The following is a 23,119-nucleotide window of genomic DNA, read 5'->3' as shown; positions in this document are numbered from 1 at the left end:
GTTTGGGAGGAAAGAGGGAATTTATACGGCGTCAGACTCAACACACAGAGTTTTGGTTTGGCTCTTTGATAGGTTGGATGGTCGATGGGCCATATAGGACTCTATATGTACAGAAAGAAAAGTGTTGTAGATGACGCTGAAAGTAGTACATGGTAATACATCACGACCAAATACCCTCTGCGGGAATAGAGACTCTCAAAAAATCCAAAATCCTTGTTTTGATGACATTTTTCCAAGAATCTGAAAGCCCGAGTTGTAGATAATTTAGACGTACTTGCACATCATGGCAACCATGAGATCGAAGAGACCCATGGCCTCGACGAAGGCAAAGCCCAGAATGGCGTAGGAGAAGAGCTGGCCACGGAGGGCAGGGTTGCGGGAGACACTCATGAGGAGAGCGGCGAAGACGAGACCGATACCGATACCGGCACCACCGAGACCGATGGCAGCGGAACCCATACCGATGTTCTTGGAGACCTCAACCATGGCGGTGGCGACCTCGGAGGAGTACTGGCGGCGGGCGGCAGTCTGGAAGGCCTTGGCCTGGAGGAGGGTGGGAGACTGGATACGCTTGGGGGCACCGAAGGTAGCGACGGGGGCCTTCTGGGTGAAGGTGCGCTTGGTGGCAGCGTTGAGCTGGAAGCGAGCCGCAGGGCGGGCGACCTTGGAGGTCTGGGCCATGGCGGAGGCCATGCGGGAGGCGAAGACACGAGAGGTGGCCATTGTGATGATGGGATATAAAATTAGAGGGTGGGTGGAAGAGAGGAGAAAGAAAGAAAGAGGAGAGAGATGGACTTTTCAGGGAGAAAAAGCTGGGAAACTACGGGAGAAGGTCTCCCTAGGACATAAATACTCTACGGCCAAATTTTCGCCCGTCCGCCTCCTGTTCGGTCCTAGTGCGGTCCTCCCGTAAGAAAAAAGCCCTACTCTGTGCGTGGACGGAGTATCCTATTCGCACATCGCCCTCACTGTGGACATCTTGGAATGCTGGGTACCGTTCTGGTTTCGTTTTTCCATTCTTACCGCGTATTGAACCTGTCGGGTTCAGTCGGGTCCAGTCTCCACTGGTTTTTTATCTATCAGAATCCCCTGCATTGAATTACTACAGGAGGCCCCTTGATCGATGCGTGGATGTGAGAGATGGTGAAGGATGTAGCTGTAGTCTGTAGAGTACGTCTAAAGTATATCTCCTACGAAGTATACAAAGTGAGTCTGATAGCTACTGTGTACAGGCTCAAGGGATCAAAGAAGCCATAATTACCCCCGTACGCGCTGTAATAATGTCTGTACAATCAAGTAATGTCACAGAAACAAAACCAACCAAGGAACCAAAAATCGAAAATAATCCCAAATAATCCAAAAGTGCCCTTGCAGTGGATCTTAAGCATGTTCCAATCCTGTGGATCGTCCCACTCTAATCAGCTCCTACACCAATCATAATCCACTCGGATCCGCTATGTTTCTGGATTTGCTCCCGGAGTCGTCCAAACCGGCCCGACTCGGATTCCAGGTCCACCAACTACGGAGTCACTGGGCAACCATCGGCTGAAAGGAGACAAATAATGTGGATGGCAGTGGAGTCCTCGTCTCCCCTTTCCTTTCGGGAATCCACTTCACCGAGTGGTCACATTGGGAATCTACGTAATGACCTGATTCTGGTCGGAATACTGCTTCCATGCTTGCCGAGTCCAAAGCCCATGCAACCTGCAGGCGATCGGTTTCTTATATAGATTTGGCCAGGGGGTGCGTGAACCGGTTTTAAAATGGAAAAAAAGGGTGAGAAAAATAAAAAGTCCAAGAAAATCAAAAAGCAAATACAGAAAGAGTGTCGTGTCCTCGCTTTCAGATCCACTTAGTCTGGATTCCTTGACCCGCCGAAACCCGACTATCACAGCAAAAAACTGGTCTGCTTTCCGGGTCGCCCCCGGAAAGGAGGTTAGAGGCGGTTTTTCCAACACGAACAGCTCTAAGCTTCTTAGCTTTTGTAATTCCTTCACACATGGGATTCTAAAGACCCTTATATAGTCAACCCCGAGTGCTGAACTGAGCCCCAAATTTCACCCGTCCCAAACGGGCCAGAGGCTCTCTCGCATTCTTCCGTGGGAAATTCCAATTTGGTATTTCGGCTGATCGCAGCTTGGCGGGACCCACACAAGCTCGATTTCAGGGTGCAGTCGTTACGCGCTGCCCTTGCCTGATTGCTGTGCATTGAATATGAAGCTGTTTGAGTTCATAGGGAGAAGGGCACGGAAAGCATGCACTTGAATCGAAGCCATTGAGCTCTTCAATGGTATAGCAGGAACAGTATGGGGATGGTTGAAAGACAGGGGGGCTCCGGTCTCGGGTGTAATCGGGTAATACCAATACGGTATCGAGTCAGTGATCCATCCACTCGTCATGACGTGGGCGTCATACGGACGCGGTACTCAGAGAGGACAGTCTGGCAGAATAAAACAAAGGCTGGGGAAATGACCATATTAAATGATTAAATGTCGGGGTTTTAAAAAATGTTTAAAGAGTTTAAGAGGAATGCCGAATCCGTGGGATTCTCGTGTGCCTCTCCCAGCGCATGGCAGAGAACATCATATCAGACTGACCTTTCTAGGCGCCGGCTTCACCCTCGGCAACTCCCCTGAAATCACGAGACTGCCAGCAACGCGGCTCCCGCCGATACACCACGGATACCATTGCCGTTCGCCCGTTTATCGATATCCGAAGCGTATGCGTTTGAATCCGTGACCTTGCGCCTTGACTACGATCCTTTGACGGGGACAATGCGCTGTCCGGGCGTCAGCTTGCATCTGTAACTGTGTGCTTGTCCTGGTGACGCAGCTGGGAGAGCAACATTGGATGCTCCGGGCAGTGATTTTGTTATTGCAAAGCTAGGTTCGGGATTCCCTCAACGCGTTAGATTCGATTTCGACGCGTGAGACCTCAGACATACGTTCGAGGAAGTCATCCACACGACGATTATTCCACACTGGGATGGGTATTCATATTGGCAAGCTCGGAAGAGATGGATACGTCAAAACCAACCCAACCTGCAGTTATGCCTGTTCTGCCAGACCTGACTTTGTGGCACGTCCCTCCGGTCCACGCCATCATCAAGCTCATGTCCAGATTGGCATGTGAGGTATGAGCATGGAACAGCTTATCTCCAACGCGTCGTAGATGTAGACTGGCTTCTCCGTATGTACGGAGTAGCACCAGAGAACCTCGTCCATTTCCAACATTACCCAGCACTGCCGGGTGCTTCTAGAGGCCAGCAAAGCTATCTTTAGGACTTGGCATGGAGGGATTCAACTTGCGACCACCGTTCGTCGCGACAAGCTTGAAAAATCGTCCCCAAGGAGAGGCTGTGTTTACGGGTCGGATTCTGATGCCCGGACCTCGCTGGTGGACAAAACGAATGCGGATTCTCTACGATAGAATGGCGTTGACAACACATCATCTAAACCATATTATATCTGGGCATCGAGCGTTGCATCTAGTGCCTATAAGACATCTTTCAAAACTTGATTCTGCGTGAGGTCAGATGCCAACAAAGATAAGATCGCCAGAATCCACCAGCTATACGCAATTGGGACTAGCTCGAGATGGAGATATCGAGATCTGACACCGCCACTTAACCAATCGTTAATGCGGTGTACAGAGAAATTCAGTTGTCTGAATCCTAGAATCTCGCATGGAACCTTGAAACACTCTCAGTACTCCGTATACACAGTAGAGCTCAATAAATGGTGGGATTGGCGGGAACTAACTATGGCACCGCTCTTATCTTAATGTATCCGATGATCGCATTAAACCTCCGATGTGATACCGCAATAAAGCCCTCAAAAGCAAATGGAAAAAAAGCAAAAGAAAAACCAAACTCATTCCCCCATAGCACTCTTCAAAGCGCTCGTCAAATCGACATGGAAAAAAGGCCGATTTATCCCATCCACAGAAGCCATAGTTCCAACCCCAGACCGACCCCGTCTCCGATGAACATCAACCACACTCTTACTCTGAGTCCGCACGACCTGAACATCCTCCTCCGACCCAAGACAAGACGAAGAAGCACTATTCTGCGCCTCAACACCAACCTCAACATCCTTCTCCTTTCCAACCCGCTCATTTGATTCAACAAGATCCTCATCAACCTCCGCAACATCAAAGATAGCCCTACGCTTACCCTTCTCACTATCCGACCTCGAAGGCCACCCAAACCCAGAAGCAGCAAGAGCCCTCTTCGTCCAGCGACTGTTCACATGAGCGAAATGCCACTGCACGCGATCAGGCGATGTCCAGCGGTCAAGCTGGTTTCGGACGTCGATGAGGTTCTGCATGGATGTTACATCGACGTTGTTAACAGAGGCGAAGTCTAGAATGACGGCTTTGAGAATAGGGAGGTGTGTATCGGGTGCGTCTGAGTTCTCCGCTTGTAGGATCTTTCGCTGTGCGCGCGTCGGACCTGGGTCGTTCCATGGTCTGTCGCCGGGTGATTCCCAGGCCTGTGGATCTGTGCGTCTGGTGTTTGCGAAGATGTGGCTGACTAGATGGTCAGTGTAGTGGTTGGCGTTTGGATAGTTGAAGCCGTCGGAGACTCTGTAGATGAAGATGCCTGGGGATGGTTGGTGGATTTTGATACGGGGGTTTATGGATCCGTTGTGGAGTGGGAGGTAGAGTCTGCGTGATGAGGTAGGGTCTAGCTCGAGGGTTGTGGTGGAGTTTCCATCGTCAGGAGCTTTGTCGCTGGTGACTGAGTGGACTTGGATGTAGCCGAGGAATTCACCTTTGGCTTTAGCGAGACGGAATAGGAGCACGGCGAGGGAGACGCAGATTGTGACGTAGATTCCTGTTTCAATGGTTGAAAACATGATTACGATGACGCCGACGAGGAAAATGACAGCGTCTAGCGGAGCAACGCGCCAGAATTGATAGGTTATGCTGGGTGGTGTGACGAGGTCGCCTACTGCATGGATGATCACGGCTGAGAGGGAGGATTTGGGGATGTAGAAGAATAATGCTGGTAGGGCATAGATGGCGAGAAGAACGACGACCGCAGTAATGACACCTGCTAGAGGGGTGCGAACGCCACATTTTGCTTTGATAGCTGTTCGTGAGAACGAGCCTGTCGCTGGATATGCACCGAGGAAGGGACCGAGGAGATTTGAGACGCCGATTGCGATGAACTCCTGCGATGGATCGATTGTATAATTGTTGACGCGGCCGAAGGACTTCGAAATCGCGATATGTTCAATTAATAGCACGATGCATGCGACAGGAAGCTCACTGACGAAAGCTTTGATAATGGTGATATCGATCTTTGGAACGCCGGCAGCTTTGAAACCGCGCGGCACGTTCCCGAGTAATTTGAATGCAGGATGCTCACGTCGGTGGATGTTGACTGCCGCGCTGATCATAGTGTAGAAGAGAACTACGAAAGCAGTTCGCAAAGTTGATAGGAAGAAGAAGAGTTTCGCTCGATGCGGCTTCTTTCTCGTTCCATAGTTACACGCAGCCCGGATGCCGTACAGCATCACCAGGGCTGTCAGACCCATAGAAGCATCCATTTGAGTAGACGGGAGATGCTTGAGTGTATCGATGATGATTTTGTAGGTCGCTCCACGAGTGGAGAATTTCGCTTTCTCTCCTAGGACCGTCTTCACTTGACCGGCGCAGACATTGATAGCCGAGCCGGTCATGAACGCAGTGATTGCAGGGAGTGGAATGAAGTCGACGATGAAACCAAGACGGAACAGCCCTAGAAACAGGAGAATGGCACCGCATATGATTGCCAGTGCAGAAGCAATCGTTGGGCCTGGTATTTCGGGATGCGCAGCTTGAACCCTGATGAGGATGGAGCCCATTAGGGTTGACATCACCGCCACAGGCTAATCCAAGTTAGCATTTCGTGCCACCCAGATAATGGGTATACAGAACTTACTCCAATGGTGATGTCCTTGGAAGTTGCAAAGAACCAATAGATCAAAACACCCATGAAAGAAGAGTATAGACCGTATTCAGGGGGCAGCTTGGCTAGCTCGGCATATGCCATGCCCTGGGGGATGACGACGGCACCCACGGTAATACCTAGAAGCATATCAGCACCAGCACCAGCCAGCCTCCTTGTGCAACACTGAGTCAGCTCACCTGCCACCAGGTCTCCAATCAACCACTGCACATTGTAATGCCCAATCCAATGAAGAAACGGAAAGATGTTCCAAACGTAACGCCGGACCTGTGGTACGGTAGGCGTGTGACCACGGAACCAATCGGCAGCCGTAGGTTCATGCTCAAAGTAAGAGTAAATTGTCTCATCGTTCTGATCCGTCTCATCGCCGGGTGGCACAGGAGCTAGATCAATGCGCAAGACTTTGGCGATAGCGTGGCCGACTCGGGTAGAGATAGGATCCGCCATTGCGGCGTATGCGCTTTGGCTCGGAGTGTGTTGGACTGTCAGTCGAGGATCGCCAGATAGCGAGAGAGAAACGAATTTGGAGAATAGTGAAGAAGATGAGAAGAATGCAGAGGAGGGTGGTCATGGTTATGAGGTCCATGTTAGGGCTGGCGATGCGATGTCGCGATTTTAGAGCCAATTGCTCAATCTGCTTTAAACCACAGCCAATCATACGTGGAGATGGAACATGGTCACCCTCGCGTCACTTGGGTCATTCTAAGGTTGTCTTTCGTGGTTTCCGAGATAAGGTTACCCTCCGAGGCCAACTGCAGATCTGGAAGTAGAGTACTTTATTAATCACCTGGGGCAGCCCTCGATTCAACAGATTTGAAGTATCTGTATACAAAGAGACAGTGTCAGAACCTGAGCAGAAGAAAGCTGAGGAGAGGAGAAGCGTTCGCCAAGTTTTGGCCGTAGGGCTGAGGAGCCCCACACGGCTCGGATAGGGCTGAAGTACTCCAACCTGCTTAACTCCATGCAGTATAGCCCCAATATATGCTGTCTTGAATACTGTTGCCTGTTGGTGTTTGTTGCAGTTAGTATCTGGCCTTATTTGGTCTTATTGGCCCGTCTCTTGTGTTACTCTCAAATCTTAACGCTGCGTGATTTTCCACCTTGGAGCACGCCATATAGTAGTTTATCCTCAAATCACTTTACACATACCGAAACATGGACAGGGAGAAATGTAAAAAAAGTTAAGATCGTCTTTGGAGTGACGCCTTTAGGCCTCCGGAGATTTGAGGGTGTTCAACTAGGTTACTTGCACCCCACCCGAGGAAAATAGAACGTGGGAGCCTTGGAATAATGTGGTCGTTAGAATAGCATAGTAAGATAACTTGTGCCAGTAAAGGACTGCACATTATGATAAAGAGCTGTAAGCTCCTTCTATTTTGACAAACCAGAACGACGTCACACAGGGGAAGGGTTGGGCCCACCGGAAAAGGTACCTTACGGGAGGTATTATCATTTGACCGCCACATGGACCAGGAGATATCCATGGATAACAGGAGAGCTATCATTGCAAAGCTATACAAGTCATGTTATACCCCCAGAATAATGCTCTAGTTCTTTGTACATTCAAGAATCAAACTTGTACTTCTCCTCGCGATCCTGCAAAAAGTCAGCATAAATCCAGACCCACCTACTTCAAGACACTCACCCAGTACTTGTTAAACCCAACACCCTCACAAACCTCATCATAAGTCAATATCATAGGCGGCGCCCCAACAGTCATGCTCTTCTTTAACCCATCCAGCGCAGAGCGAACTGCCTTCAGATGCGCAGCGACCAACGACCAGGGATAGGCAACAGCACAGAAACCCAGCTCAGCAAGATCCTTCGCAGACAAATTCTCCGTCTTACCGCCCTCAATAATGTTCGCAAAAACAGGAATATCCAGCTCCTCCGCACAGCGCTTCATCGCCGCCCGATCCGGAAGTGCCTCGACGAAAATAGCATCGACTCCAATACGCTTGAACTCCTGCGCTCGTGCCATGGCTTCTTCCCAGCCATGCATCAGAGCGTCCGTCCGAGCCATGATGAAAATATCTTGGCCTTCGTTGCGGGCGTCGCAAGCTGCTTGGATGCGAGCGAAGGCTTCACCGCGCGACACGACGCTCTTACCTTTCGTATGTCCGCAACCTATGAAAAGTCAGTTGAGGTGTCAAGGAACGGAGGTGAACATGGATGAATTACGCTTCGGCCACTGTTGATCCTCGATCATGATTCCTGCTGCACCGGCAGCTGCGAAACTCTCAACGGTCCGCTTCACATTCATGGGACTTCCGTATCCGGTATCACCATCGGCCACGATCGGGAGAGAAACTTGTCGGTAGGCGTCGCGGATCTTGTCACACATCTCTGCCATGGCGATGTATCCTGTGTCGGGGAGACCGTAGGAGGAAGCGACCGCGTAACCGGCGAGGAAGACCATGGGGAAGCCAGCTTCTTCGACGAGACGGGATGATAGGCCATCGTAGGTGCAGGCGTGAGCTAGGATCTTGGTGGGGTCGTTGTGGGCTTCTAGCATGAGGCTTCGGAGGCGAGAGGCTTGGATGGAGGGGATTGCACCGCGGACGTTCTTCAAGGTCAGAGTGCAGTTTGTGGTTTCTCCATTACGGGACCCAGGAGTCGTCTCCTTGAGGGCGTCGAATTGGAAGGGGTAAGGGACTGAGCTGGTGGACATGGTGAATGCTGAGTTGGCGGATAGAGGAGTAAAGATGGATAGCAGAAAGCAGGTCCTTGGTCTGTCTTAAATCGTTTGCTGCGTGCGACATCGGCGACTTGCATCTGCATGAAGTCAGTGGAGGGCGGGTATTTAATATCCGCACTGCGGGATCTTCGTTCCATGCGGGGACGGTGGATATTTGCTCATAGGTCGATCCAAAGCTCTTGTTCCTGGAGGATAGCCGGAAAGAGACTGTCTAACAATGTTATGACTGGTCACCAGGGCACATTCGACCTGAAGACGCCATTCAAAATCTAGTTTCGGAGTCCCGGACATGCAATTGCCCATTCTTCGACAAAGCAGGCGCGAATCACTTGGTACATAATAGCAATACCAAGCACTCAATTGAACAATAGAGAATCTAGCCGGAGACAGCAAACATCAAGATCATCAAACAAAATGATGATTCCATTGATGAACCTGGCTCAGGGCTCAGGAGGGTTGGCCAATTCCGGAGTGGGAGTTTGTGAATATCCGCCCCTCCAACAAAGACAGCATCTAAAGACACGAAAGGCCTTTCACCTGCGATATTTTGAATAAGATTATCCGCTCTGTTGCGGGGAACCCGGCACTCAACGGCACTCGAAGGTTACCGTTCCCAACCCCCATGGGGACCCCGCAAATTCCTGGTGCCAAGGACATAAACACGGGGTAAAATGATCCCCTGTGAGACTTGAAGAGACTGCTAGACGCATTGACCTACGAGAGGACATGTATTTCAATCGAGGATTATCCCTCTTCTACTCAAGCTCAAATTCAACCCGAACTTACCCATAATTATCTGATATACTACATACAATGCCAGGAAGCATTAAGTCAGAAGATGATCCAACTGCTCAGCATATCGAAGCTGGTGATATGGAAAAGCAAGACTTGAGGATTGTCCCCGAAGAACGACAGTCCTCCATTCGCAGAAAGGTGCATTGACCCTCACCATGTGTTTGATCGTACTGACGAGTATCAGTTTGACCGACGCGTACTTCCCCTCGTCTGTGCTCTTTACATCCTCTCATACCTGGACAGAGGTGAGTCGGTCTTGTCTCTATCTAGCCAAATCTCACATTGGCAGGAAATATCGGCAATGCAAAGACCGCAGGCCTTGACACCGATCTTGGCCTGAGTGACTATCAATGGTCCTGGGTTCTTTATGCGTTTTACATCTCCTATATTGTGTTTGAATGGTCGACAGTCCTGTGGAAGATCTTGCCTGCCCACTCTTACATTGCAGTTCTTTGCATATGGTAAGTCATGTGTCGGATCTCCTGGTGCTGATGACTAGATCGCTGACAGTCTTCTAGCTGGGGTGCAGCTGCCATGTGCAGTGGTGCAGTCAATACATTTGCCCAACTCCTCGCCACGCGCTCCCTCCTCGGGATCTTTGAGTCTGTCTTCGGATGCGGAGCCCCCTACTTCCTGTCTCTCTTCTACCAAAGAAAAGAACTTGGGCTGAGAGTTTCTCTCCTCCTTGGCATGTCCCCAGTCGCCAACTGCTTTGCATCAGCCCTCGCATACGGTATCACCCATATCAAAGGTCCAATGGAGTCATGGAGATATCTATTTATAATAGGTCTGTTGCACGCAAGATTCAACCACCAGCTCCTTTCCACTAACACACACCAGAGGGCGCCCCAACCGTCCTCTTCTCCGTAGTAGTATACTTCTACCTCCCTGACTCCCCCGGAACCGCAAAATTCCTCACAGAAACCGAACAAACCGAAGCCATCGAGCGATTACAAGACTTCGACACAACCGCCAAAAACAAAGTCCGCTGGTCCCAGGTCCTGAGCGGACTACAAGACTACAAAAACTATGTCCACATGGCCATCCACTTCTGCTGCAACTACTCTTTCGCCGGCTTATCCAACTTCCTCCCCTCAATCCTCCAAGCAATGGGTTACACATCAATCAATGCCCAAGGCCTCTCCGCACCGCCATACCTAGTCTCATTCCTCTGCTGCGTAGCAGCAGCATTCCCTCTCAGACCGCCTGGCTAACCGCGGAGGCCTGATCACTTTCTTCGCAATAATCGGCACAATCGGATACATTATGCTTACGTGCGTGGATGAGACGAGGACCGCGGCTAGGTACGCTGGCATCTGGCTTGCTACTTGTGGAGTATTCCCGGCACTGGCGCTGAATGTTACTTGGCTGCTTAATAACCAGGGAGGGGAGAGTAAGAAGGGGGCTGGGATGGCTATTTTGGCCATTTTTGGACAGTGTTCTAGTTTGATTAGCAGTTCTGTGTTTCCGGATGCTGATAAGCCACTTTATACGAAGGGGTGTGCGATTGGGAGTGCGTTGACGGGGTGTATTGCTATTCTTGCGATGGGGCTGAGCTTTAGTTTGAGGAGAGAGAATCTAAGGAGGGATCGGTTGTATGGAGTTGTTGGGGATGAGAGAGTTGATGTTACTGATGGAGATAAGAATGTTAAGTTTAGGTATTTGATTTGAGGATATGGGGGGTTTAGTGTAGGTACTATGCTATATGTGTTCAAGCAATTTATTTCCAGGCTGAAGTGTACATGTTCCAAGGTTGCAGAAGAAATATCTCAAAATGATGAAAAGGGAAAACGAAAAAAGAGCAAAGGGGGAGTCGAACCGGAGACAAAAATATTCCACCGTCGAGAGTCGTGAACCCGACGGGCATATATTTTGTGAATAATGCCGCGAGGCAGGTCGGTCCAGCTGATGCGGGTTTGTACCGCACCGCTAGACCATCCCACCTCTGACAATATACTTATACCCTTACTGGCCTCTCGACCTTGCTTGATTACCCGATTGGGAAGTTCTCTGGAACCGAGGCATCCTATGAGACATCTGACCACTCGAGATTGCTCATCTGACTAATCCAGGACACCGTCTAGAGCCACGGTCACTTTTGGGTCGGCGACCGTGACAAGAGGACAATCTCCATGTAAATAGCTCGCATTGATAAATCGCTTGGGTGACCCCCAGCGTAATTCTCACACTGCCCTGCTCCATCATGAGGTCCCATCGGCGAGCTCAAGGCGGTAACTGCCATAAGAAATCGAGGTCTAAATCAACACCGTCCAACCGATCAAAGTCACCAGTAGACCCAAAAGGTGCCATAGAGGAGTCAAAAGGCAACGACAACCAACCATTGAATGACACATCGGAAAGATCCATGTCCATAGAGACATCAAAAGCATCAGGCTCATGAGAAATAGAATAAGAAGAGACTAGACTCTCTCTCAAGCGCGAAACTTGCGTCTGTAGAAGAGCCGCATATCTCGATTTCAGATGTACATCGTCCTGGTCTGTATCCAGCAGTGCGGCTATAGCCCGGTCTAGAATTTGAAGAGCTTCTTGGAGTTTCGAGTTGCGGACTCCCAGTGCGAGGGCTTTCATGAGAAAAATTGACGAGCTGATTGTTCGGAATAACGTTCTCATTGGTGAGAAATGTAGGGATTCACCTAGTGTAGTGACCCTTTCCAGAGTTTGGCAACAGCCATCGATGACCTCTTCGATGAAGCTGTACTCTCGGGTTGTCATATCTAGTTGTCTTGCGCGCTCGATGAAAGAAGAATCGATTGTTGAGCCGTTTTGGTGCTGTGTGTTGTTTTGTAGTACTCTTTGAACGATCCTTTGCATTCCGATTGAGTTGATTAGAATTCGGAGGTGCTGGTACTCTATGAATAGAGTGCTGGTGTAAGGGAGACCCGAATCTGCTCATATTAGTAGCTGGTAACCGGAAAGAGACAGTGGTTGAATACGGTACCTGAGATTGCGAGATATCTGTGCTTCCAATTTGCAAGCAAGACCTGTTTTCTATCCAGGACCGGGATGAATGTATCCGAGGTACCGTCATTAGAGACATTCATAAGCGGGAACAGAGTATCCGTAACCGAGCTGGTCAACTTCATCAACTCAGTCCACGCACTCATGAACAACAGCCAATCCCTATCAATAGAAAGTAACGAAGTCCTCGTTTCTGGCATAGATATACCAACCTCCGAAGGCATAGGCGAAGTACACCCTAACCTCGAAGATAAAGAATTGATAGACGTGAAAAGTAAACTAGGCAATCGCCGACGTCTAACCTCCAGGTACTCGAGATACCTTTCAGCATCAAGACCAACCAAGTCATCCTGCCTCGCAAGTCGCGCAGAGCAGCTGAAAACACCAAGTTCATGCGCCAGCGCCAATGCAGAATTGAGAACCATCCACGACATCCGTTCAAACCTTTTAGTCGGCTCGACCACATCTTCCCGCCACCGAGAAGAGACAGGGATATCTTCCGTGGAAGGCGGGTCGCGGATGTCGGGACTAGTCATGATAAAATCCGAGTCCCAGCCGTCCGTCTCGGGCGGGAATTGCAAGGCCCGAGGATGCCACTCGGACATCAGTAATAGCGCTTCAATACTGCCAATCGTTCGAGTCTTTGCTTTTGATATTTTCTCTTGGCCGAGTGTAATTCGGAGTAAGAGGTGTTGGCAATGTTGCCATAATCGATGGTGAATAAAGAATGAGCGCGAGTAGCCTCCCACACCGGGGAGGGTGTGATAGCGGGAGGATATCATAAGAATCGTGTAGCAAAGCATAGGCTCTTGGGTTACCAGGTAGTATTGATTTTTATGTGAGGCGAAGAAGTCAGTCAGGACTGGTGAGAGGGGAGCCATATTCCTGAAGAACCTGCCTGGGTTAGCGGGGCTCATACTGAGTGGCAGATGGCATACAGATCCATTAACTCCATGGCTTCGTAAGCGGAGAACCAGCCCATTTTTACGAATCGACATGCATTCCAGATTCGTAGGACGTCGGCATCGGTCAGCTCAGGGGCGACCTGTGCTGGGCATGATGTATCGTGAGCCGACTCTTGGAGAGCTGCCTCGAATAAGATGTTCATGGCATCGCTGTTGCTCGAAACAACCCTTTGGAGCACGGATGTCGACAGTCCATCTTTGCTGATAGATGAGTCTGTTGTGTACGTTAGCCGGATCATCGTTCCCAACCAAAATCCTCACAGCATACGTACCTGGGCCGCCGCGGCTATTCCCATCCGACGTTGACCCCAGCGTCCTAGGAACGTCAGCTTCAAATACTCCAAATATTTCAAAAACTTACCTCGGCCCCGAGTATTCCCTTTCTACCTGTGCACTTGGTCGATCGCCCTGATCTCTCGACCATGGCTTCTTGGAAGTATAGGTACAGTCGAGTTTCTTCGTGATACACCTTCGGCATTTTCCACCCTCACTTTCGCACTTGACTTTCCGTCTAGCGCAAGGAATGCAAGCTTTATAAGTACGTTTGTACTCGCCAAGAGCCTTCCCTTTTTGTTGCCGTGTCGTTATTGCAGGGCGCATCGTGCGTATGTGGTGGAGGGTAAGCGGATATTTGATTGAATTACCCGCTTCCTCGGGACCTCGGCTCCACACGCCAGAGCCAATGAGTATGTCCTTCCATTTGATTTCGACCATCTCTTATTCAACACTGTGGTTCGTCATTATTAATATACCACATGGCTTGTGTGTAAGCTTCTTGCCCATCCCCTGGCTTTGAATATTGATTGATTTCTCTTGGAAAGTCATCGATTGCTACCTACAATGCGGCCTCTACAACGCCAGAGGCACGTTGAATGAGAATTGTTCTCAGCGGCTCCAACTAAAGAGCCCAAAAAAAGCAGATCATAACAGAAGACATCTCAAACAACTCAATATGCCGCTACAGTAGAAGCAAAGCTCCATTATAACAAGCGTAGCTGTTGAAAAGCGATAACATAAGAATCGGAGCACTCCCGACCATCGAGGCAACAAGTCAGATTCATTGGCAGTTCTCACCATGGCACAAGGCTCGGACTCTTCGTCAAGCAGGAAGACGCTCGACCTCCCTTTTCCTGAGATGTGGTTCTTGGTACATGAAGTGGATCTCATCAGAAGAAGATAACGGAAGTGCAGACGCCTCGATGCATATGATCTGGGAACAGCATCACGATCATCCACTTTATCTAACTCCCAAATGAGTCTCAAGTGTACTTCTCCACGAGCAATATTGAGACAACTCCCTGAAAGTTTGCCTATATAAGACCTCGGAATATACACAAGACCTTCCCAATCCACACCCACTCCATCTATCAAACAACCAAGCCGCTGTCATCCATTCGGAATCTTCCTCAACCTACACGATCCATCTCCAGAGACCAGCTTGATTGGTCAAACCCGCACTGCTATCACCGATTCCAAGGTTCATCATGAACATCTGTAACAACATTCAACTTATCATCCGGCTCATTCTCTTGGCATATCTCTGCGCCGCGAACACCATCGAACTCTACGTTGTCAAAAAACACCGTAATATCGCAGTTCCGCTCTTGGTGAACATCGTTTGCTCCCTCTACCTCCTGTTCGCCGAAGTGATCATGTCTCGTCCTCAACGCAGTCAGCGCACCGTGCGCCACGTGGAAGACTCCACGATCGTAAATTCCGAGGGCCGAGTTAGGCGCGGCGGCGTGATAATAACTGAATCTTCGGGCTCGGTAAACACTACACTATTTTTGATGCGTGAGACGCGAGTCATCCAGACTTAGTCATGGAGGCTTTCAACTTTTTCGATTGGTATGTAATTGATTTCGGTCACTTTGTGGTGAAGCTTGGAATGCTGAAGATCTGGTTATCTAGTAGATTGGAAGATTGTGACGGCAGAAGAAGACAGTACTGGATGCGATGCGGGAATTTGTCGGCCGTCGGCTTCCAGTTATGATTTCAATGTTTCGTAGACCTATCCGGCTCCCGGCCGGCTCGTATTTCGATCTACCATGATGATAATTGAGCAATTGGGGGGATCTGCCCTGCATATAATTTTCCATTGAACTTGGGAACCAGGAGCATCCTTGTCAGCAGGGTCCCCAGAGAGAAGAACAATGAAGTGCAGGATGCAGGCATCCGTTCACGATAAGACCGTGCACCCGGGATCGGGAAGCCAAAGTACCAACTCCGTATTTTGTATGCAACCTTCAACATCCGGCATCAGTATGATATGGAGTACTCCGTACTGAGCACAACACTCTATACGAAGTACTCCATACTTATATCCAAAATGCGGTAAGGAAGCGGGCTAGCGACGGAGCGGTGATGTTCTGCAGGTCTTGTGATGCGAGGGTCAGGAGCTATGGCCTTGTACGCACGCCATCTGCAGTGCAAGTGCCAAAGCAGACTAGGTAGACTAGCAGAGGGCGGAAGGGAAGCTAGTAAAGTTAGCAGCGCACCGTTGGCACGAGCTCCATTGTTTTGTCAATAAACAGCCCAAAGGATATACGATCCCCACCAGCGTCAGGATATGTTCCGCAGGATCCGTAGATAGTGAATCCCCATATAAAAGGAGAAAGTGAACGGAGTAGTTGGAGAGTCCACAATGGGCCCATGGGAAGAGGCTATTTCCCTGGACATGATCGACCAAAGCACATGATGACTCATGTTTAGCTGGTCGGTGATTGGTGGATAAGGGTGGGGCATGCACCTGTTTTCTTTTAGCGTGTTTTTTTTTTTTTTTTTTTTTTTTTGTTTGTACTTTTTCTACGGGAGAAGCACCTTTTTGTTACTTTGAGAGAATAAAGAGCATATCCAATTGCAGTATAAGTTAATGTCTATCAAAGTAAACTCACCATGATCAACATACAAATCAACCAAGAAGAAGCAATAAAAAGTCAACCGGGAAGCCTCGGCACCCACACCGCATATTGGGTACCTAGTACAACAGTGGGGATTGGGCGTCGCAGGATGGGCTGCTACTCGTCTCTTCGTAGCACCCACCCTGTTGTTTCTGTGCCAACCCACATTTTGTGCCGTCACCGTTGTAGAGCTTCAGATTTTTCCTCCTCCCCTCCCCATTCCTCCATACCAAGTTGCTGAGTTGCTGAGCGATTTTTGTACACTGTGTTTAATCTTTGCTGGTCAAATTGTGATCTGTGATACCCCCCTAATCTGAGAAAAATCTGTTACGACTTTAACGAAACCATGGCGAGCGTTGAAACGGCGATCCCCACCGACCCGATCGTCGAGAAGGACCTCGGCGAGTCGACCGCGACTCTGGTCGAAGCCGACGCAGAGCCCGAGGTCCCCATGACCGCCGCAGAGAAGAAGAAGGCAAAGGAGAGAGCCAAGAAGAAGGCCAAGAAGCAGCAGAAGAAGCAGAGCGTCAGCTCCATCGCACCGGAAGAGACCGAGGCTGATAAGCCAGAGGCGACAGAGACTGAGGCTACCGAGCCTGAGTCTGCCGTTGAGACCCCTAAGGAGGCGTCTGTCGCTGAGACGGAGAAGCCCACAGAGCCTACAGAAGAATCCAAGCCTGTGGAGGCCGAGCCAATCGCAGAGGCCACCGCCGAACCCGTCGAAGAGTCAAAGCCTGCGGAAGATGCTCCCGCTGAGACTGTCGAGCCGGTCACTGAAAAGTCTGCCGAACCGACAATCGAAGAATCCAAGCCTGAAGATACCCCAGAGGAGGCCAAGGCCGCCGAGCCTGTCCCCGAGACTGTCGCAGAGCCCGCCGTGGAGGAGTCGAAGACTACAGAGGCTGCTGAGCCTGTCGAGACCCCCGCCGCAGAGCCTGTAGTGGAGGAAGCCAAGACCGAAGCTCCCGCGGAGGTCAGCACAGAACAGACCGCCGAGCCGGTTGAGACTGCGGAGATTCCCGCTGCTGAAGAGCCCAAGGCCGAGGAGGCCACCGAAGTTCCGGAAAAGACAGAGACTGTTGCCGAGCCTGAGCCTGTCGCCGAGGCCCCAGCTTCGGAGCCCGCCACAGAGACCAAGGCCCCCGAGACCGTCCCCGAGACAGTCGAGGCTGCCACCGAAGAGCCCAAGACCGAAGAGAAGGTCGAGGCTGTTCCCGAAACCGCCCCAGTGACTGTCGAGGAAACTCCAGCCGTCGAGGCTACCACCGAAGAGCCCAAGGCCGAAGAAAAGGCCGAGGCTGTTCCTGAAATCGCCCAGGAGACCCCTGCTCAGGCTACCGAAGAGCCCAAGTCAACCGAGGCCGAGCCTATCACCGAAAAGGCCACCGAGACTGTCCCGGAGACTGAATCTGTCGAGGAGCCCAAGGCCGCGGAAGCTGCCGAGCCCACCGAAAAGGTCGAAACCGTTCCTGAGACCACCGAGCCTGTCGTCGACTCTTCCGCCGAGCCTGTTCAGGAAGAGAAGGCTGTCGAGGCTACTCCTGAGGCTACCGCCGAGACCACTGAAGAACCTAAGACCACCGAGGCTACTGAGTCGGTTGAGGAGCCTAAGGTCGTGGAATCCGAGTCTGCTGTGCAGGAGGCTACCGAGACTATCGCTGAGGAGGTTAAGCCTGAGGCCTCGACTCAATCTGTTGAGGAGCCTAAGGCCGAGGAAGCTAAGGTTGAGGAGGCCGAGTCCACCGAGAAGCCCGTTGAGGTTTCTGAGGAGATTGAGCCGGTTGTCGCCGCTGAAACCCCCCGCTGTCGAGGCCGAGCAGAAGGCGGAGGAATCTGCCGAGCCTGTCGTCGAGGAGCCCAAGGTTGAAGAGCCTAAGGCCGAGGAAGCTCAGGCTGTTGAGGCTACACCTGCTGAGGAGAAGCCCGCTGAGGTTTCCGAGCCCGTCGCCGCAGCCGAAACACCCGCTGTCGAGGCCACAGAGACCGCCGAGGCTGTTGCTGAGCCTGCAGTGGAGACCGCTGAAGAGCCCAAGGCCACCGAGGCTGCGACCGAGGGTGCCTCTGAGGTTCCTGAGGTTGCTGAGGCGCCTGTCGCCGAGACCCCAGCTGTCGAGGCCCCCGTTGAAGAATCCAAGCCTGTCGAGGAAGCTCCCGTCGAGCCTGCTGCTGAGGAGCCCAAGGCAACTGAGGAGTCCGAGCCCACCAAGGAGCCCGTGGTCGAGAAGACTGTTGAGGAGCCAGTCACCGAGGCCGAGAACAGCGCCGACACCAGCGTTGTTCCCGGTGAGACCGAGGTTGCTGCTGAGGAACCTGTTGTCGAGGCTGCCAAGCCCGAAGAAACTGTTCCTGAGCCTGAGGCCAAGGAGGTGGCCGAGACCCCTGCCGCTGACGTTCCCGCCGCCGAGGAATCGATTGCTGAGCCTGTCAAGGAGGCTGAGGTTGTCGAGGCTACTCCCGAGAAGACCGAGGAGCCTGCTGCCGCCGAGGTCGCTGCCACTGAGGTCACTGAGACCCCTGTCGAGACTGCTGAGCCTACCCCCGAAGCTGCTGCCCCTGTCGCCGAAACAACCGAGGCCACTCCTGCAGCTGAGGAGTCCACCGACAAGGTCGAGACCGCCGAGCCCGTTCAGTCCGAAGAGGCCACAACCAAGGAGATTGTCGACGAGGTTGTTGCTGAAGTTGCCAAGACCGACGCTGCTGAGCCCGAGGCTCCTGTTGACTCTTCCATCCCCGAAGCTGCTGCTGTTGCAACCGCCGCCGCTGCCGTTGCTACTGCGGCTGTGGCTGAGGAGATTGCCGACGAGCCTGCTGCTGAGACCAAGGAGGAGGTCGAGGTCCAGGCTGAAAATGCCGCTGAGGCAATTGAGGAGGCTGTTGAGACCGCTGTTGAGACTGTTGCCGAGACTCCTGCTGAGGAGGTCAAGGAAGTGGTCGAGGAGCCTGTTGCTTCTGTTGAGACCCCTGCTGTCGAGGCTGCCGTTGAGGAGCCTGCTAAGGTCGATATTGAGACCGTTGCTGAGCCTGTGGCTGAGGTGTCTGTTGCCGAAGAGACCCCCCGTTGCTGAGGCCGCTGTCGAAGAGCCTGTCAAGGCTGAGACTGAGGCTGTTCCTGAGCCCGTTGTCGAGACCCGCGCAGTTGAGGAGACTCCTGTCGAGGAATCTGTCAAGGAGGTCGTGGTCGAGGAGCCTGTCGAGGCTGCTACTGAAGCCCCTGTCGCTGCTGTCGTTGCTGAGGCTGTTGCCGAGGAGCCCATCGCTGAACAGGTTGTGGCAGTCGAAGAGCCCTCTACTGCTGAACAGAAGGTTGAGGAGCCTGTCGCTGTCACTGAGACAGTTGAGATTGCCGCTGAGCCTGAGACCGTCCCCGAAGCCAAGGCTGAGGAGCCTGCTGTTGTGACTGAGACTGTCGAGACTGTCGCCGAGCCCGTCGCTGAGGCTGCTGAGCCCGTCGCTGTTGAAGAGACTGTCGAAGTCGCGGCTGTTCCCGAACCCGCTGTCGCCGAGCCCGCTGTCGAATCTGAGGCAGCCGTCGCTGAGCCTGTCAAGGTTGAAGAGACTGTTGTGGCTACTGAGGCTCAGCCTGAGGAGGCAGCTCCTGTAGAGGAATCTACTGCCAAGGAGATTCAGCCCGAGGCCGCTGTTGTTGAGGAAACTGTCATTGAACAGCCGGCCGCTGTTGATGAGACTCCCGTTGAGACTTCCACCACGGAGGTCGATGTGGAGGAGCCCATTAAGGCTTCTGTTATTGAACAGTCTGCTCCAGTGAAACCAGTCCTTGCTGAGGTTCCTGCTCAGGATCCTACTGAGGTTGCGACCGTCGAAGCCACTGTCGAAGAGCCTGTGACCCAATCCGAAGCCCCCGTTGTGGCTGAGGTTGTTGCCGAAGTGCCCGCTGAGGAGACTTCCAAGGCCGACGAGACCGTTGCGGAGCCCACCGAAGTTAAGGAATCCGTTCCTGCTGCTGAGGAAACCCCCGCACCTTCCGAGCCTGAGGCGCAGAAGGAAGACACCGCTGTCCCTGAGGCCACTGAAGCCCCCAAGGAGGAGCAAAAGGAGGACACCGGCCTGAGCACTGAACTGCTCGGAGCTGGTGCCGCCGCCGCCGCCCTTGCAGGTGTTGGAGCCGCAGCTGCCGTTGCCTCTCACAAGGACTCTGAGTCCGCCGAATCTTCCAAGGAACAGAAGACCACCGGCGCTGACAAGGAATCTACCGAGACCCAGCCCGCAGACAGTAAGCCAGCACCGTTCTATAACACGCAACAACCATCCGCAATGTCCTTCGAAACTGATCCCGCTCTCGCAGCTCTCGCTGGTGACCGTGAAGCCTTGCTCAACAAGCTCAACCAGCCCTCTACCGACCAGTTGACCGCCGCTACTACCCAATCCACAACTGCCGCTCCCGCCGCGGCTCCTGCTTCCGAGTCCGAGACTGCCAAGGCCAGCAAGGCACCTGAGCCCGCGAACGCCGACAAGGCCGACAAGCCTTCCGACAGCCTTTCTCCCAAGAACAATGATGAGGATGCTCGCCCGCCGAGCCAGAACCGGTCAGTGACAGCTGTTTCTCTAAATGGTGCCACAGACAATTGGTTGAAGGCTATCCTTCGCACTGTGTTTGGAGGCATTTTCGGTACAATCTTTGCACCTTTCCGCCGTGGAAAAAAGCCTTCAAACTAAGCCCACATGATCTGCACGCCAAATGACATCCCCTACCTCAAATCATACAATTCCAGGAGAAGAATACCTTGTGTTGTGGTGAACCAGTCGTTAAAGGCACATTACTAACATTGGTAACCAGTACTCTTTTCTGGGTTGCTGTTATTGCGGTTCCGGCTTGGATGTTCTGGCGCTCCCTCTTCGCTTGATATCGGTCGTTTGACTAGGGTCGGCCCGGTTATCAATCTCCGGCAATAGCCGTGAATACCCGGCTCGGTTAGCCGCTTCCGTCTATCCGAAGTATAAGCCAATATCAAAACCCAACGACAACTCAACCTTCCAAGCTTATCTTACCCCTTATTCCCCTGTACCTTTACGAATTCCTTTTGCTGTCTGATTTTTTTATGATTTCCTTTTGTCGGCTCATGTTGTCTCAATTGAATTGGGCTTTTCGATAGAATTTCGGCATACTCTGTTGCAGTTTTGACCCAGCATGTACCTAATGTCACCTATGAACTTAATGAACCATGAATCTTTACTCTATCAATCTCTGCCTGTAGTAGTATTTCACTGTACATTTCCAGCTTGTCAAGGCTTTGTATAACCTAGTCTTCTTTGTCCTTTGAAAAGCACACTTGCTGCTGCGTATTGCTGCAGAAGCGTCCAACCCATGCAAGTATGTCTGGTCATGATCCTTTGTTAAATGCTTGCTGGATTTCCTTTGTAATCTCATATTGAATTGATGAGAGATAGGTCTATAAAGGCCACCTAGCCTCCTGGATCCTGCGGAGGAGTTTCTTCATAGCTGCTTTCCTTTGATTCGTTGAATCTTGACCAGCCTGTATAAGTCCATGATGATTTTCCATGTAGGTTCCCTAGGGGGGTTATCGCTTTATCGCGTGACCCATGGGCATGGAAGTAAGAACGAAGGGGATTAACCATGGTGCTGTCACGAGCTCTAACGAGCTCGCTCCTTCGATATTGGGAAATGCACCCTGCACCCTGCGTGTTAGTTCGGCGCCGTCGCGCCCTGGTTTGTTGTTCTTCTTCTCTCCCACCTCGCCACCTCTTCGATCGCCACCGAATCGCGATGAATTCCGCAGAGGAAAAGCCAATGGAGCAGACAGAAAGTAAGTCAAAGCCTTTCATTCGTTCTGAGATCGTCCCTGTCCTTTCCCATGTTCCAAAGTCATGGTCCTTCTGTGGATGGATATCCACGGGCCTGACCATGGTCTTTCGGCCTCTTGCATTCATTCTTTCATGTCGCACAATGTTGCTTGAGTTTGAGAATATCCATAATGGATGCCTGAGCCTATCACAGTGTCGACGAGTCAATATGGCTTGTCGGTCGCTGGTGAGTCTCTTGGCTCTTGCCTGGCTCTTGCTGGATGATTCGCTTGTTTGTTCGCTTGCTCACTTCCTTGTTCACTGCTTGTTCACTGCTTGCTCATGGCTTGTTCATTGCTTGTTCATTGCTTGTTCACTGTTTGTTCACTGCTTGTTCACTGCTTGTTGGTTTGCTTCGTGACTTGCTTGGTGCCTTTGCGGCCGTGAACAGTTGAATGTTGAAACGCTTGTATGCTCTGAGCATTACAAGTTTCTAGCATTGCAATTCTGGGCACTGCGGCCAATGGCAGCCCAGTCTGTGACAGCTCAGGCTTTGGGTATTCAGTCTGTGATAGTTCAGGCTTTTACATCCCAATTACTGGCAGCTTAGTATCTGGCAGCAATGGGCTCACTTCATATTCACCTGATATCCTGTCGTCTATCATCAGAGACTGGATTGGGCATCAGAATTGAGATGAATGATCATTAATACTGACATTGGTGTTTGTATAGACCCCAAGAAGGCCCAGCCTTCTCCCACCGAGAACGTCGGATCCTCTGGGTCCGACGAGACCATTGAACCGGGGCAGGCAGCAAGTGCCCCCTCAGTGCTGAGAGTCGGATCTGTCAGCGGTCCGAATCTGAAATCGCGCCGGGAGGCGGCTCTCGGGCTGTTGGGGAAGCGAGCGCCTGCCCTGGTGATCCGTTGCAGAGGCCCTCACCACCATGGAGTTCGCGTGCCTTCCGGTCTGCGGAGAATGACCCTCCCTCCTCGCACTCCCAGAGTCTCCCCCACCAAAGTCTCCCCTACCAAAATCTCTCCCACCAAACTTTCTCCCTCTCCCGT

The 23,119-nt window shown here is 51.7% G+C and overlaps 7 protein-coding genes across 7 annotated transcripts; 3 read left to right on the top strand and 4 right to left on the bottom strand.

Moving 5' to 3' along the window:
* Positions 1 to 264: 264 nt before the first annotated feature.
* Positions 265 to 723, bottom strand: N7506_002080 (ATP synthase subunit C family protein; the record flags this gene model as incomplete). Its single annotated transcript, XM_056951376.1, has 1 exon — positions 265 to 723. The coding sequence occupies one exon, from the start codon at positions 721 to 723 to the stop codon at positions 265 to 267; it is 459 nt and encodes a 152-aa protein (XP_056817291.1).
* A 3,149-nt stretch (positions 724 to 3,872) lies between these two features.
* Positions 3,873 to 6,403, bottom strand: N7506_002079 (SLC26/SulP family anion transporter; the record flags this gene model as incomplete). Its single annotated transcript, XM_056951375.1, has 3 exons — positions 3,873 to 5,876; positions 5,930 to 6,075; positions 6,136 to 6,403. The coding sequence occupies 3 exons, from the start codon at positions 6,401 to 6,403 to the stop codon at positions 3,873 to 3,875; spliced, it is 2,418 nt and encodes an 805-aa protein (XP_056817290.1).
* Positions 6,404 to 7,519: 1,116 nt separating this feature from the next.
* N7506_002078 (isocitrate lyase/PEP mutase family protein) lies at positions 7,520 to 8,627 on the bottom strand (the record flags this gene model as incomplete). The annotated part of the gene is made up of 3 exons (XM_056951374.1): positions 7,520 to 7,552; positions 7,602 to 8,083; positions 8,138 to 8,627. 3 exons carry the CDS (start codon positions 8,625 to 8,627, stop codon positions 7,520 to 7,522), a joined length of 1,005 nt encoding a protein of 334 aa, XP_056817289.1.
* An 840-nt stretch (positions 8,628 to 9,467) lies between these two features.
* N7506_002077 (putative MFS transporter) lies at positions 9,468 to 10,663 on the top strand (the record flags this gene model as incomplete). Its single annotated transcript, XM_056951373.1, has 5 exons — positions 9,468 to 9,587; positions 9,634 to 9,694; positions 9,739 to 9,910; positions 9,968 to 10,236; positions 10,290 to 10,663. 5 exons carry the CDS (start codon positions 9,468 to 9,470, stop codon positions 10,661 to 10,663), a joined length of 996 nt encoding a protein of 331 aa, XP_056817288.1.
* Positions 10,664 to 11,672: 1,009 nt separating this feature from the next.
* On the bottom strand, positions 11,673 to 13,993 carry N7506_002076 (transcription factor domain-containing protein; the record flags this gene model as incomplete). The annotated part of the gene is made up of 5 exons (XM_056951372.1): positions 11,673 to 12,355; positions 12,409 to 13,322; positions 13,367 to 13,607; positions 13,666 to 13,709; positions 13,755 to 13,993. The coding sequence occupies 5 exons, from the start codon at positions 13,991 to 13,993 to the stop codon at positions 11,673 to 11,675; spliced, it is 2,121 nt and encodes a 706-aa protein (XP_056817287.1).
* Positions 13,994 to 14,877: 884 nt separating this feature from the next.
* Positions 14,878 to 15,213, top strand: N7506_002075 (uncharacterized protein; the record flags this gene model as incomplete). The annotated part of the gene is made up of 1 exon (XM_056951371.1): positions 14,878 to 15,213. The coding sequence occupies one exon, from the start codon at positions 14,878 to 14,880 to the stop codon at positions 15,211 to 15,213; it is 336 nt and encodes a 111-aa protein (XP_056817286.1).
* Positions 15,214 to 16,639: 1,426 nt separating this feature from the next.
* N7506_002074 (PT repeat family protein) lies at positions 16,640 to 20,967 on the top strand (the record flags this gene model as incomplete). Its single annotated transcript, XM_056951370.1, has 3 exons — positions 16,640 to 18,052; positions 18,105 to 19,289; positions 19,342 to 20,967. The coding sequence occupies 3 exons, from the start codon at positions 16,640 to 16,642 to the stop codon at positions 20,965 to 20,967; spliced, it is 4,224 nt and encodes a 1,407-aa protein (XP_056817285.1).
* Between the last annotated feature and the right edge of the window lie 2,152 nt (positions 20,968 to 23,119).

This window comes from Penicillium brevicompactum (assembly GCF_028827555.1).
Source record: "Penicillium brevicompactum strain IBT 35665 chromosome Unknown utg000001l_segment0_segment0, whole genome shotgun sequence".
NCBI classification, from domain to species: Eukaryota; Fungi; Ascomycota; class Eurotiomycetes; order Eurotiales; family Aspergillaceae; genus Penicillium; species Penicillium brevicompactum.
Note: the sequence above shows the minus strand (reverse complement) of the source record. Positions and strands in the feature narration are given on the sequence as shown.